The sequence below is a fragment of the Vigna angularis genome, chromosome 4, assembly GCF_016808095.1.
Source record: "Vigna angularis cultivar LongXiaoDou No.4 chromosome 4, ASM1680809v1, whole genome shotgun sequence".
Taxonomy (NCBI): domain Eukaryota; kingdom Viridiplantae; phylum Streptophyta; class Magnoliopsida; order Fabales; family Fabaceae; genus Vigna; species Vigna angularis.
This window is the reverse complement of record NC_068973.1, coordinates 40,251,337-40,264,761: the sequence shown is the minus strand read 5'-3', so window position 1 is coordinate 40,264,761 and position 13,425 is coordinate 40,251,337. Positions and strand designations below refer to the sequence as shown.

At 35.4% G+C, this 13,425-nt stretch overlaps 2 protein-coding genes across 2 annotated transcripts; one reads left to right on the top strand and one right to left on the bottom strand.

Moving 5' to 3' along the window:
* The first annotated feature begins 2,250 nt into the window (after positions 1–2,250).
* LOC108341859 (protein WALLS ARE THIN 1) lies at positions 2,251–5,328 on the top strand. Its single transcript, XM_017579514.2, has 6 exons — positions 2,251–2,582; positions 2,743–2,805; positions 2,926–3,042; positions 3,185–3,599; positions 4,266–4,417; positions 4,808–5,328. Exons 1-6 carry the CDS (start codon positions 2,359–2,361, stop codon positions 4,998–5,000), a joined length of 1,164 nt encoding a protein of 387 aa, XP_017435003.1. The 5' UTR covers positions 2,251–2,358; the 3' UTR covers positions 5,001–5,328.
* Positions 5,329–8,585: 3,257 nt separating this feature from the next.
* LOC108341289 (protein NRT1/ PTR FAMILY 8.2) lies at positions 8,586–10,022 on the bottom strand. Its single transcript, XM_017578987.1, has 2 exons — positions 9,514–10,022; positions 8,586–9,423 (listed from the first exon to the last, which is right to left on the bottom strand). The coding sequence occupies exons 1-2, from the start codon at positions 10,020–10,022 to the stop codon at positions 8,586–8,588; spliced, it is 1,347 nt and encodes a 448-aa protein (XP_017434476.1).
* Positions 10,023–13,425: the final 3,403 nt, after the last annotated feature.

Genomic DNA, 13,425 nt, shown 5'->3' with positions numbered 1-13,425 from the left:
GTAATTGTATATATATTCCTTCATTTTGATTTAAGTTCAATAGTACTCGGTCTTGAACCAAGCGCTCGATTTCAGTAGTGCTCGGTCTTGAACCAAGCGCTAGGTTTCAGTAGTGCTCGGTCTTGAACCAAGCATTCAGTCTCAGTAGTGCTCGGTTTAGAACCAAACGCTCGGTCTTTATAGTGGTTGGTCTTTAACCAAGCGCTCGGTATTTTTATTATACCCCATTGTGTACTCTACTTGAACTAAGAGTATTCAGTTCAAGTCAATAGTATTCGGTTAAATCTTGTAGGGTTCGGTTTAAGTTTTCAGGTTCCAGCAATAGTTATTATGATTTTCGGTTAAGTCTAAATTATATGTAATATTTAGTATTCGGTACATTCTTAGGAGTTCGGTCTAGTAAAATACTGTTTTATAGTGACTGTTGAGTAGCAAGTAAACGTCCAAATACTATCAATAGTGTTCGACTTATGATGAGTCTTATCTAGAATGGACCGTTCGGTCTTGTACGGTCTATAAGTGGAAGACCGCTCGGTCTTGCACTAAGTGTTCAGCTGTGTTAGTTTAGAAAGTATTCAAAACGTTCGGTCTTGTCTTTGGGGAATGTTATTGTTCAGTTTTGATTTCAGATGGGATCTGTTTATTAGTTCGGTTTGATTGTATTATGGAATATAAATGGAATGGTATGGAAATGAAAGAGTATTCCAGGGAGGAATATCTCATGAGTGGTTATTGAATGGTAGAGTATGAATGTGGTTATGCTTAGCTGGCGGTTATCTTGATATTCTGTGATTACTCATTCTCAAGTAGAGAGGAGTAAGTCATGTGTGAGAATGGCAAGAGGTCCTAGTCCATAAGGTGAACTTGGACGGAACGGACTAACCTCGGGTGGCAGCTGTTGAGGGCATCCCATCTATTACATCACCCAGGTGCAAAAACGTCGTAGTTACACATAATTCATACAGTCCGGACAGTCAGAGTAAAGTGGTCAGTCATTGCATGCTTTGACGTGTAATTTTGATTGGAAGTGAATGATTTGATGTTACATGATTGTATATTGAAATATGTTAGATTCATGTGAAGTATAGGTTTTACTGAATTAATTAAATTACATAAGTTTACCCTATTTTTCTGTCTTGTCTGTATTGTCCGTTCGGTTGTCTTTTCTTGTTGCAATGATCCTCCTATGGATGTGAGCAGAAGGAGAAGAGCTACTGGAAGAGACTCTAGAAGAAGTGGAAGTGAAAGCGCAATCATAGGACCGTTCAGTCATTAGGTTGGGTTTTATTTTGTATAACCGATAGGTATAAGCGTAGTTTTGGTAATCGTTCGGTCTAGACTGTGTTTTGTAAATCTTAAAGTCTGTAGTATTTTTGTAAGGCCGTTCAACCATGAACGTATCTCTTTACTTTCAGAACTGAACTATAATATTGTTAATATGAGAATATTTTATGGTATAGTTTATACTGTATTTTTGGGATGTATGCGATTTTAAAAGGGGTGGGAGGGGCGACATTATGTCTGTTAAAGCTAAGGGGATGATTTGAACAACGAATCCGCATATTATGGTAACTTTGGGAGTGGGAACACTTCATTATCTTCCTTTTGAGTATAGTGGAGGAAGTAGCTGCAAAATATTTCTGCATATATTTATGCATATGGCAGGGCTTCCTGAATTTTATAATGGCAGAGTTTCCTTTAGAGCGGTCATGGTATAATAAAACGCACACTCCCTGTAAAAAGGTATTATTGAAGGGTGGGGGAGTGTGGTGGTGGGGTTCTTAGGCAACCGCATGGGGCATCCTCCACTCCACTCGTGCGCGCTATCTATCAATGGCGGCTCAGCTATTCATTCCTCAACAAACAATAATCATTATTCGCATGGTGTCAAACCCCAACCATCTTAATTTCTTAAACTCATACATACTAATCTCTTTCACTTCACTTTCTCTCTCTCATAATTTCTGGCTCTAGCTCAAACACACACACACACCTGATCTGACCTCACACCCTGATCACTCTTCCTTTTTCCTCCTTTTCAATTTCATGTTTAATTTCAAAGCAAGTGCGGTGAGGGTTGTCTTGTCAGCCAAGGAGAGGGTGGAATGGAGCAAAGAATGTGGGAGACAAACAAAAACATTTTAAGGCTAACAACAGTTGACACAACGCCTTTTTAGGCTGATTGTGGGTCACACCAATCGCATTGCTTCTACACTCTACTTCTTCTCCTCCCTATATTTATATCCTTACTCTTCCCTCTCCCCTTCACCACTTCCCTCCCTTTCTACCCAAGCTAAGCTACCACCTACCTAGCTCTCAATTATTATTACTTCATTTATATCACTTCTTTACTCTTCAATGGCTGATTCTGCCTCAGCCTCCTCTTCCACCAGAATGTGGTGCTCCGTCCCGGAACGCGTTCAGCTGCATGCGGCCATGTTGGCCCTGCAGTTTGGCTACGCCGGATTCCACGTCGTTTCTCGAGCTGCCCTTAACATGGGCATTAGCAAACTTGTTTTCCCAGTCTACCGCAACGTTATTGCCTTATTCCTGCTCCTTCCTTTTGCCTACTTCTTGGAAAAGTTAGTCACTGTTACCTTCTCTAACGTAACATATCATAACATAACAAAACTAAACAATTAATTAATCCCATATATAGTATATACATATAAATATTCTGCAAATCTTTCCAGTTACAATCATCTGTCTCTCTCAGCAGCTGTTTGTTTATTCTTTGTCCAGGAAGGAGAGGCCTGCCATTACTTTAAACTTCCTCTCACAGTTCTTTCTTCTGGCGCTTGTCGGGTATGTAAAATTTTCAGATCACGTCCAATTAATTTTATATCTACATATCTATATATAAGCAGAGATTATTCGCTGGCTTGTGCTTCATTAATAATAATAATACTTTTTTTCATTACACAGGATTACTGCGAACCAAGGTTTCTACTTGCTTGGTTTGGACAACACATCACCAACGTTTGCATCAGCGATACAAAACTCTGTCCCAGCCATTACATTTCTGATGGCAGCCATATTCAGGCAAGCCCTTAATGAATTGTTGCACCGCCACCACACAGAGATACTTAGATATTGAAACAGTTACTTACTGTAATATATAATATTCATGCGTGAGGCTTAGTCAGGGTTTGCATAGGTATATGAGATGATATTGTATTTTCAGGATAGAGCAAGTTCGGGTGAATCGAAAGGATGGGATAGCGAAGGTTGCGGGAACGGTATTCTGTGTGGCTGGGGCATCGGTGATTACCCTATACAAGGGTCCAACAATATATAGCCCAACTCCACCACTGAACGCTAGCCCAGTAATTGACTTTGGCTCACTCTCGCTGGGAGATGCAAAGGGAAAGAACTGGACCCTCGGCTGCCTCTATCTCATAGGACACTGCTTGTCCTGGTCTGGTTGGCTTGTGTTGCAAGCACCTGTAATCAAGAAGTACCCTGCCCGCCTCTCTCTCACTTCCTATACATGTTTCTTTGGCCTCATACAATTCTTCGTCATTGCTCTCATCGTTGAAAGAGATGCTCAGGCTTGGATTTTCCAATCTGGTGGAGAAGTTTTCACCATCTTCTATGCGGTCAGTCACCATATATATATATATATAATACTTTCATTCAAGCACTGGCTTCCCATATTTTTCCCACTTCTGATATAGGCACGCCTTCACTTTTTTCAATAAAGAAAAGAAATTTTAATGAATGAAAAAAGTCATTCTTACACATCAAAGTAAGAGTTATAAACTTGAATTATGATCAAAATTATTTTTTTCAAAGTAATGTTGTTATTTAAAACATCCACTTGACATTTTAAAATGTTCTTCTTCACTTTTACCTGTTTTAGTTTTCTAATAAAAAGTATTTATTCGCTTTATTCTTACATAAATAAACGGTCTATCATTTTATGTCCTTTAGCTTTTACATAAAGACTTCTCTTTTCAAAATTACAAATCCATTAATTATTTTTTGTATAAATTTTCTGCTTTTAAATAAACGTAAAGCGTGTAAAGAATTAAATACCATGCAAAGGTATCTCCACGTGGGTCCAGCCTCTTTTTACAAAAACTGCACAGAGTTGGTCGCTTTAATATGAAAATTTAAATTTAATTTTGTGCAATATAGTTGTCTGTATTGGATGGAGTGGTGAAAGGATGAATGATATTTGTGCAATAATTGTTGAGATGTAATTGAGGGTAGGCGTGTGAAGATAATTGTAATGTTACAAAAATTTGGATTATGCATTGCAGGGAGTGGTGGCATCTGGAATTGCCTTCGCTGTTCAGACATGGTGCGTCGACAGAGGTGGCCCTGTGTTCGTTGCAGTGTATCAACCTGTTCAAACTCTCGTTGTCGCTATTATGGCTTCCCTTGCTTTAGGCGAAGAGTTCTACTTGGGAGGGTTCGTCCTATTGCCTCTGCTCTTCATTTTCTTATTTTAATTACTTTTTAGATAGGGTGTGTGTATAGCTTAAGAATGGAAAAATGACTTAACAAGGACCACTTGGAAAACGACAAACGAAAACCCACTAAACTACAAGTAAGCTGGAGCTTAGGTACGTTGAGGTTGAAGCTTGGTCGAAAACTGACTCGACTTAGAAAAGGCTAAGGAATCCGAAGGAACATCTTTTAGTGTTCCGCAGTCTAGAGGTTAAAAAAGTGTTTAAGATTTTTAATAGAATGGAAGGTGCCGTGTCTCTTTTTGGTTTATCTTTTACGCATGTACACACTACTTTATTGCGAATTATAATTTTGATTGTGAGTGGTTGTGTGGGTGGAATCTGTGGTGTAGGATCATAGGAGCAGTGTTGATCGTTGTGGGACTGTACTTTGTGTTGTGGGGCAAAAACGAAGAGAGAAAGTTTGCAAGGGAACAGGCTGCGATCACGTCCACCCCAGAGCACAGTGGCATCAGATCCGCAAGCCATGCCAAAACATCACTCACTCAGCCTCTTCTCCTCCCTTCATCTACGGAGAACGTGTGATCAAGAGATTCATGACTTCGTGCTGCTGGGGCACCATTTTCTGGGAGGGAAAAAGGAAAAAGAAAAAGAAGAAAATGATACCAGTGATACATTATTACTACTTTATGTCAGGAAGCTTGTGTGTGTACGAAGGCCTTTCATCTTCTTTTTTTCTTTCTTTTCTTTTGGTTAATTCACATGCTTTCTTTCTAGGACTTTTAGAATGAGGTTTTTCATGGGAATCATTACAATGATGGATGTCACGTAAAAGTGGCCTCAAAGACCGAAATCCCATATGCTTTATATGTTAATTAATGGTTTGATTTACCAAAGCAGATTTTTAATTTCAGCTCTATGCTCGGTTGTCTCCAAGGTAATGCTAGAGATGATCATGACAGAGACGGAAAGAAAGTCATGCAAGATATTCTCCGTCACCTTGTCTCAAAAGCAGCCTAAGCAAGCATCAACATTCGATAAGCCATGATAATATATTAATAGTCACTCTCAAACGGAATCATCATTTCGGTCGGGTTTAATCAATATCTTCTATTCATCATTGCGCAAGTTTAGCAGCACCATTACCATTTTAGTGAGGTGCATGCTGGCATAATCCCAAGCACAAATAACTAAAATCCACTGCGTACCAATGGCCGACCGTCCGTCATTCACTTTCCAATTTGTAGCAACTCAATTAACATTAATAATTGAGGTGTTCTCATTAAGTTCGTAAATGGATAATTAATTAAGTTTGCATCAAATAATTAGTATATCATGTTGGCACAGTAGCACTACTCTGCATTGTCTCTATTATGTGTCTATTGCATCACATGAGAAGACACAGAAACGTGACAAGCAGGAGAAGGCAAGGAGTTTTAGATAATAATGTGTTTGGAAGATGAATCCATGAGACTAAAATCCAATATCTCATCGTTAATTCCTGTGAAGACACTGGCAAATTGACAAAATTCTAGGTGTAATTTATGTACAGGAATGACACTTATGTTTATTTAGCAGATCCCCAGGTGCACCAATAACATATTTATTTATAGGGTCTGAATCATTAAGATGTCCATGATCATATATATCAAGCAATTTCCCTTTTTTGAAAGTTTACTTTATTGACTTTATCATTTACCCGTCGATGCTTTTCCTTTTCTGAGGAAAGCTTGCAATCCCATCCCTTCACTTTATGTGCTCATCATTCGATCAAATATATTTTCATACAATATCTCTTTTGACTGAGCACACTAACTTAGATGGCTGGCTACTTTGTTTACTTGCTGTTATAAGGGAAAATTGTATTATAATTATCAATTCTCCAATTGAATAAATTGAAGATAGTCTAAACTATGATTTCAAATAAAAAATCCTTATAAAAAAGGGTTATTAGAAAGTTTTATGAGAATAATTGCTAAAAGTACATTCCACTATTACTCTTGCTCATGGTATGTTTAGTCTAGAAAGAAAATGAAAACGAAAATAAAATCCTTTTTACTTACTTGTTCGATGTTGTGTAGAATGTAATATATATATATATATATATATATATATATATATATATATATATATATATATATATAATATTATAGATCACAGCTCATATCTTTTTTCTTTAATCCTTCGCATCAACTATAAAATATGATAGGTTTATTTTATATTTTCCTTTTCTTGGGTGATTAATATTGTACATACCCGTTATACATTACTAAATCCCGTTTTATTATATTTTTTAATAGTTATTAAATGTTTCTTTAGTATCATGTCTCTCTCGAGACCATGTAACTATGGAAGGTATTTCATCAAGAAAGATAGAGTTATATAAAGAAGTAGATCATTATTAATTATGAGCCAAGCTAGTATTTACAGTGAGTCACTATGTTATTTCACATCTACCCGCTGTTTTAAAGTCCTTTGATTTCACATGTTTTAACCTATAATTTATAAATAGGTTAAATATGTTTTTGTTCTTTCTTAATGTACTATAGAACCACCCGGTCAGCTAAAGAACCGGGTGACTTACCGTTTAGCAAGAAAATGATCGATCGGTCTGGAAATTAATCTGAGCAATTAATGGGAAGTTAACGAAAATAATTGTCATTTATTGACAATTAATATGAATAATGTTATTTATTGGTGATTAATGAGTCAGACCTAATGATAAACTTATTATAATAATTTATAAATATTTGTCTGATAGAAAAGACAGGTAATTTAACTCTAATTACTAACCTTTATTACGATATTATTATGCAAAGTCATTCACTTGTACGTCGGAGTGTCTTCTGCAGGCACCCTCTACCGCGGCTAGAAGAAAGAGAAGAGAGAGAGTAGCGCAACCTGGATAATGGAGCGGACAACTTTGAATACTTTGAGTTAGGGATCTCAACCCTATCGAAACATTTTGGCGCCCTACGAAGAACGCCAAAATGTTTTTGCTAAAATGGGACGAGGATAACCGTCTGCAGCGTTCCTGTCTTTGCCGAACGTCTCTCCATTATGGGGGTGACCTGTAAAAGATACTTCGACGCTGTCAGAATTTTTCTCGTCTTTAGTAATTTAATAATGAGTCAAAGTGAGTTTACCTCGAAATTAAACCCTTATTTATAGAGTTTAAAGAAATCTGACCAGTTAATTTACCTCTTAATGGTCATTAATGTAAACCTTAACTGTTTAACAGTGTTCACATTAATTGTGCCTTAACTCTACTTAACGATTGTCGAGACCGAGCGATCAAGAGATGCTTTCTTGGCATGTCAACCGCACGATTTTTTTCAATGTCACTTACCCGATCGGTCATCTATAAGTCCATAGTAACAAAATATATATATATATATATATATATATATATATATATATATATATATATATATATATATTTATATATATATATATTCAATTACAAAGTACGTGTAACTTTAAAAGATAACTAATTTTTTAAAAATATTTCTTTCTTTCTTTTTGTCAAACTTAACATGGTTTCGAAGTTCTAAAACAAAGTGACGACACATTATCTAAAAATATATTTTACTTTTAAATATTTAATAGGGCCCATCAATAAACTTTTGTTGGGCTTGCATATGCTATTAAGAAGGCCCATGAGTTAACCCTCTGAAGACTTAGCATGCTTGGGGCCTCTTTCCCTGCAACCCTTTCTTTTCTTTACATATTCCTTTTTTTGAAATTTCAAAATGGAGGATATTAAAAATTCGAAGATAAAAAGAATGTCTAAAATATTTCTAATAAAATTTAGGCACAATAATAAATTATAAAATAATGTAGTAGTAACATTAGATGTGTTTTATCACCAATAAAAAATGTAGTGTGAAAGTATTTATCCATTCAATGAAAAATATGTTAAACCATTTGGCCCAAGCATTTGAAAAATAACCATTTCTCAGTTGCCTGCCAAGCAAAATCTGTTATTATTAGCAGGAAAAATAGTTGATATTAATGTAACGTAAAGATTGGTTAAACTATGATGTTTCAGAAATTATACATGAAAAGAATTGTGAGATTACATATACAGATCATGCAAATTACGTAAGAACAGCAAATTAAAGAGATGAAAGTATAAATGATCAGAAAACTGTACTTGGTAATTCCCCTTCATGGTTGTGAGTATTGGGGATTAGTGAATTCAGCCATAGCCTCATCCATAACATGTGCTCCTTTCCCTCTGAAACTATGCGCCACAACCAAGTAAACCAAAAAATTGACTCCATTAATAGCCGTTAAAACCCAGTAAAAGTAGTCCAACCTTCTCTCATTAAGGTTGTCCCTCAACCACCCTTTGTATTGTCCACCACTCGCAGCTTCAATTATCTTCACCAGCGCAGTGCTCAACCAGCTCCCGATCCCAATCTCACAAAGGCACATCGCACTGATAGTGCTCCTTGTGCCATCCGTGGCTTCATCGTAGAAAAACTCCCACTGCCCCACGTACGTGAAAACTTCAGCAGTGCCCATTAGCAAAAACTGAGGGAGCAACCAGAACACGCTCATCATGCTGTACGGTTCCAACGGGTAGTTACGTCTTTTCATTTCGACCAACGCCGCGGAAGCGGTGGCGAAGACCGAGACGAACAGCCCTACGCCTATCCCCTGCAGCGATGTGATGCCGCGGTGGTGGCCGGTGAGGTTGCGGAGAAAGGGGACAATGAGTTTCTCGTAGATGGGTAGGAGAATGAGAGTGATAGCGCTGAAGACAGGGACAGAACCTGTGGGAATTTTGAAGCTGTCACCAAGTGTTCGGTCCATGACATTGGCTTGGCCTAGGAAGAAGGTTAAGAGCTGAGCGTAAGACAGAGAGAGAGCGATGGTGGAAGCCCACACCGGAAGGACTCGAATGAAGGTTTTGAACTCTTCTACTTGTGTCACCGTGCATATGCGCCACCGGTTGCTTTTGTCTTCAGCATTTACCATAACTGCTGCTTTGTCAAAAAACCTGCACAACAATTGGTTCAGTTAATACTCCCAACCAAGGTAGAACCTTTGCCATTGCTGCATGAAAAAGAACATTTTCATGTCAACAAACCTATATTGTGGGGTGTGAGGGAGCTTGGTTGAGCTAACGATATCAGACTCCGTAGTTTGGACCTCATAGAGAGGAGTTTCATCATTTGTAAGATGAACCCCATTTAGATTATTCCAGGTGGAGGCCACCACAACCTGAAGAAACCTAAGGAAAGGGCTTCCCTTTGGGCTTTTGAAACGGTAATAAGGGCTACCACCAACTAGGATAAGGATAGAACAAATGGCTGCGCCTGCGGATAGTCCAAAACCCCAACGAAACGCTGCAACCTGTTGTGCGTAAACCAATAGCGTAATTCCAAGGATGGCACCGACGTTAACGGCAAAAAATGAGCATTTGAAAAACAAGGGCTTCATCAGAACTTCTTTGTGGTCTCCATCATCGAATTGATGATCCCCCAAGGAGGACACGCAAGGCTTCATTCCACCCGTACCCAAAGCAATGAGTGCAAGTGCATAGTCTAGAACAAGGTTGGGCCTCTCCTTGCTACTTCGCATTCCGTAAAACCGCATCGTCGCTGTAGAGTTGCCTGGGAAACCGAAAGTGTCAGCAAAATCATCCCCTGCATCATTCACGGCATGATTAAACACATCAATTTTTTTTCTCCTGTACAATCCATGTAGTAATCAGTAATTTTGTTTTTGTTTAACTCTATATTATATGTCTTAAAAGTAAAACTATTTGTAAGATAATGAAAAAGAGCTTAACTTTTTGTAAAACAACTTAGTCTTCAACTTTAACAAAATGGAGATGATGGTGACACCAATTAACAAACTGCCGTCCAATAACAAACTTTCTGTTAACTTCATATTATTCATGATCCTCACTTTCTGATCATGATATTTGATCAAGATGAAAAAAAAGTATACCAAAACAATTTTAGGTTGAGGCGAAAAGTACTACAGTCTTCTTCTTTCTTCAGAATAAACTTAATATAAAAACAGTGAAGACTTTGACACCTTTTGAAGTTTGGAATGTATATAAACCATCTTTAAACTTTTTTAAAATCTTTCCTTATTTTTTCTTCTCGTATAAGTGTGATAAATTAGATAAGAATACAATACAAGAAATCTTTGTAGACTATAATACAATATTGAAGGCATGCAAAATTTTTCAGCCACAACAATAAACAGGAAATATTATCATAAGAAGGGATGTACACTTTGTGAAAAATGAAAAATAAAAGACTGGAGAGATCAATCTGTAAAACAATCAAACTTTTCTGATTTATCACAACTACTAAAGAACAAAGAGAATAAAATTGAGAAAAATGAGACGGTGGATGATTAGAAGGAAGAGGAACTTCATATTATCAGAAGAAAAAGGTATTATGTATTGAAACAAGCTCTATGAACTTGTTACAACATAATAGACAATCATTTGTTTAATATAACTTTTGTAAAAAACATATTTGAATCCATTCTTTACATCATACAGGGTTGACAATATATCATTGTTTTTCTCTATATCGATGATCTTTTAGTAGTGGAAAACAATGTAATCTTAATTGATGAATTTAAGATGAAAATGATGAAAGTCTTTTAGATTACTTAGTTTCTTATAATGGAGATTAAATAAAGTTAAGATGAGTTTTCGTTTATCAAAGAAAATATGCTAAGAAAATTCTTAATAAGTTTCATATGAAAAAATGCAAGTCAATTAGTACTCCTTCGAATTAAAGTTTACTAGGAAAGATGCAATTGAAAGTGTAGATCAGACATACTTGACGAGTTTGATTAGATGTCTGATGTACCTTACAGCAAGAAGACCAAACATCTTAAGTGTAATAAATATTTTTTTCAAACATCTTAAGTGTAATAAATATTTTTTTTTTTATCTTGGATCATGCTGTTTGCGACACTTAAAAATTGCTAGAAAAGTAATTAGATAAAAAAAAAATGTACAACCTATTTTTACATTAAGTTTAAGAAAAGTAAGGATTTCAAATTGTTGGTGTTCTCTACCATGTTTGGGTAAGGTGCATTGAAAACATGAAAAACACTTAGGATATTGCTTAGTCTTAGATATAGATTTTTTTAAAAGAAATAAAAAATAAAAGTTCAATCTACTATTGAAACAAAGTTTATTATTGTCAATCAAACCTTATGACTTATTAAGATATTAAATTAACAATCAAACAATAATAATTATTTCACATAATCTTATGTTTTATAAAAAAGACTAAACATTTTAACATAAAGATGTTTTTCTTGAGAGAATTATAAAAGAATTATAAAAGAATTATGTTGTAAGTCTTGTTTATTGTAAGACTGAAATAAATTTATTGTTGTCAATCAAGTCTTATGACTTATATGACGATATTAAGTTAACATCAAACTGTAATAACTATTTCACATAATCTTATATTTTATAGAGTATACTAAACATTATAACATGAAAGATGTTTTTCTTGAGAGAAATATAAAAGAATTATCTTGTAAGTCTTATTTATTGTAATCATGAATCAGCTACAAAGGAGATTCTGGGTAAACTATACAATGAACATTCTGTGTGCATCGTGACAAAACAGAAACTAATACAAACTTACAAAAGCAGAGAGAGAGAAGCACACTTGAGAGCTTTCTTGTGAAAAATATTATGAATGAATTATTATTCCAAGGAGAAGCAAAAAGTACAATTATATAAAGTAAAAAGGCGGTAAAAGCAAACAGATGGATATTCTAGAGTAATGGTTACAAAGAGCTAAACTGTCCTAACGGTCAGTCAGGAAGTGAGGCGAACGAGCGCACCGAACGGTTAGAGATGGTGAGACAAGAGCCGTTCGGTGGAACATACAAATGATCAGACGGGTGATCAGATCGTGTACAGGCGGAGGCGTCCGAACGTTTAGCAGCGGAAGTGGTGGGGCATGAGCCGATCGGTAAAGCATTGTGTGAACCTTTCCCTAAAGTATTCTCACAGACTGAAACAGAGTTTATTGTTGTCAATCAAACCTTATGACGTACAAAAATATTAAGTTAATAATCAAACTGTAATAACTATTTCACATAATCTAATATTTTATGGAATAGACTAAACATTTTAACATAAAGATGTTTATTTTAGAGAAGTATAAAAGGATTATGTTGTAAGTCTTTTTTATTGTGAGACTCAAACAGAGTTTATTGTTGTCAATCAAGCACGAAAATATTAAGTTGATAATCAATGTGTAATAACTATTTCACATAATCTTATATTTTATGGAGTAGACTACGCATTTTAACATGAAGATGTTTTTCATGGGAGAAGTATAAAAGAATTATGTTGTAAGTCTTGTTTATTGTAAGATTGAAACAAAGTTTATTGTTGTCAATTATGAAGATATTAAGTTAATAATCAAACTGTAATAACTATTTCACACATAATCTTATATTTTATGGAGTAGACTAAACATTTTAACACGAAGATAGTTTTCTTGAGAAAAGTATTAAACGATTATGTTGTAAGTCTTGTTTATTGTAAGACTGAAACAGAGTTTATTGTTCTCAATCAAGCCTTATGACTTAAGAAGATATTAAGTTAATAATCAAATTGTAATAACTAATTCACATAATTTTATATTTTATGGAGTATACTTAACATTTTAACATGAAGATGTTTTTCTTCAGAGAAGTATAAAGGAATTATGTTGTAAGTCTTGTTTATTATGAGACTGAAACAGAGTTTATTGATGTCAATTAATCCTCGTGACTTATGAAGATATCAAGTTCACAATCAAAATGTAATAACTATTTCACATAATCTTATATTTTATGGAGTAAACTAAACATTTTAACATGAAAATTTTTTCGTTGGAGAAGTATAAAAGGATTATGTTGTAAGTCTGGTTTATTGTAAGACTGAAAGATAGTTTATTATTGGCAATCAAGTCTGTTGAGTTATGAAGATATGAAGTTAATAATCAAACTGTAATAA

Coding starts and splice junctions, on each gene's coding strand:
- LOC108341859 (XM_017579514.2), top strand. CDS start 2,359: ATGGCTGATTCTGCCTCAGCCTCCTCTTCCACCAGAATGTGGTGCTCC. Junction 2,583..2,742: donor TTTGCCTACTTCTTGGAAAA/GTTAGTCACTGT, acceptor TTCTTTGTCCAG/GAAGGAGAGGCCTGCCATTA. Junction 3,600..4,265: donor TTTTCACCATCTTCTATGCG/GTCAGTCACCAT, acceptor TATGCATTGCAG/GGAGTGGTGGCATCTGGAAT.
- LOC108341289 (XM_017578987.1), bottom strand. CDS start 10,022: ATGCGGTTTTACGGAATGCGAAGTAGCAAGGAGAGGCCCAACCTTGTT. Junction 9,424..9,513: donor CCTCACACCCCACAATATAG/GTTTGTTGACAT, acceptor ATTGTTGTGCAG/GTTTTTTGACAAAGCAGCAG.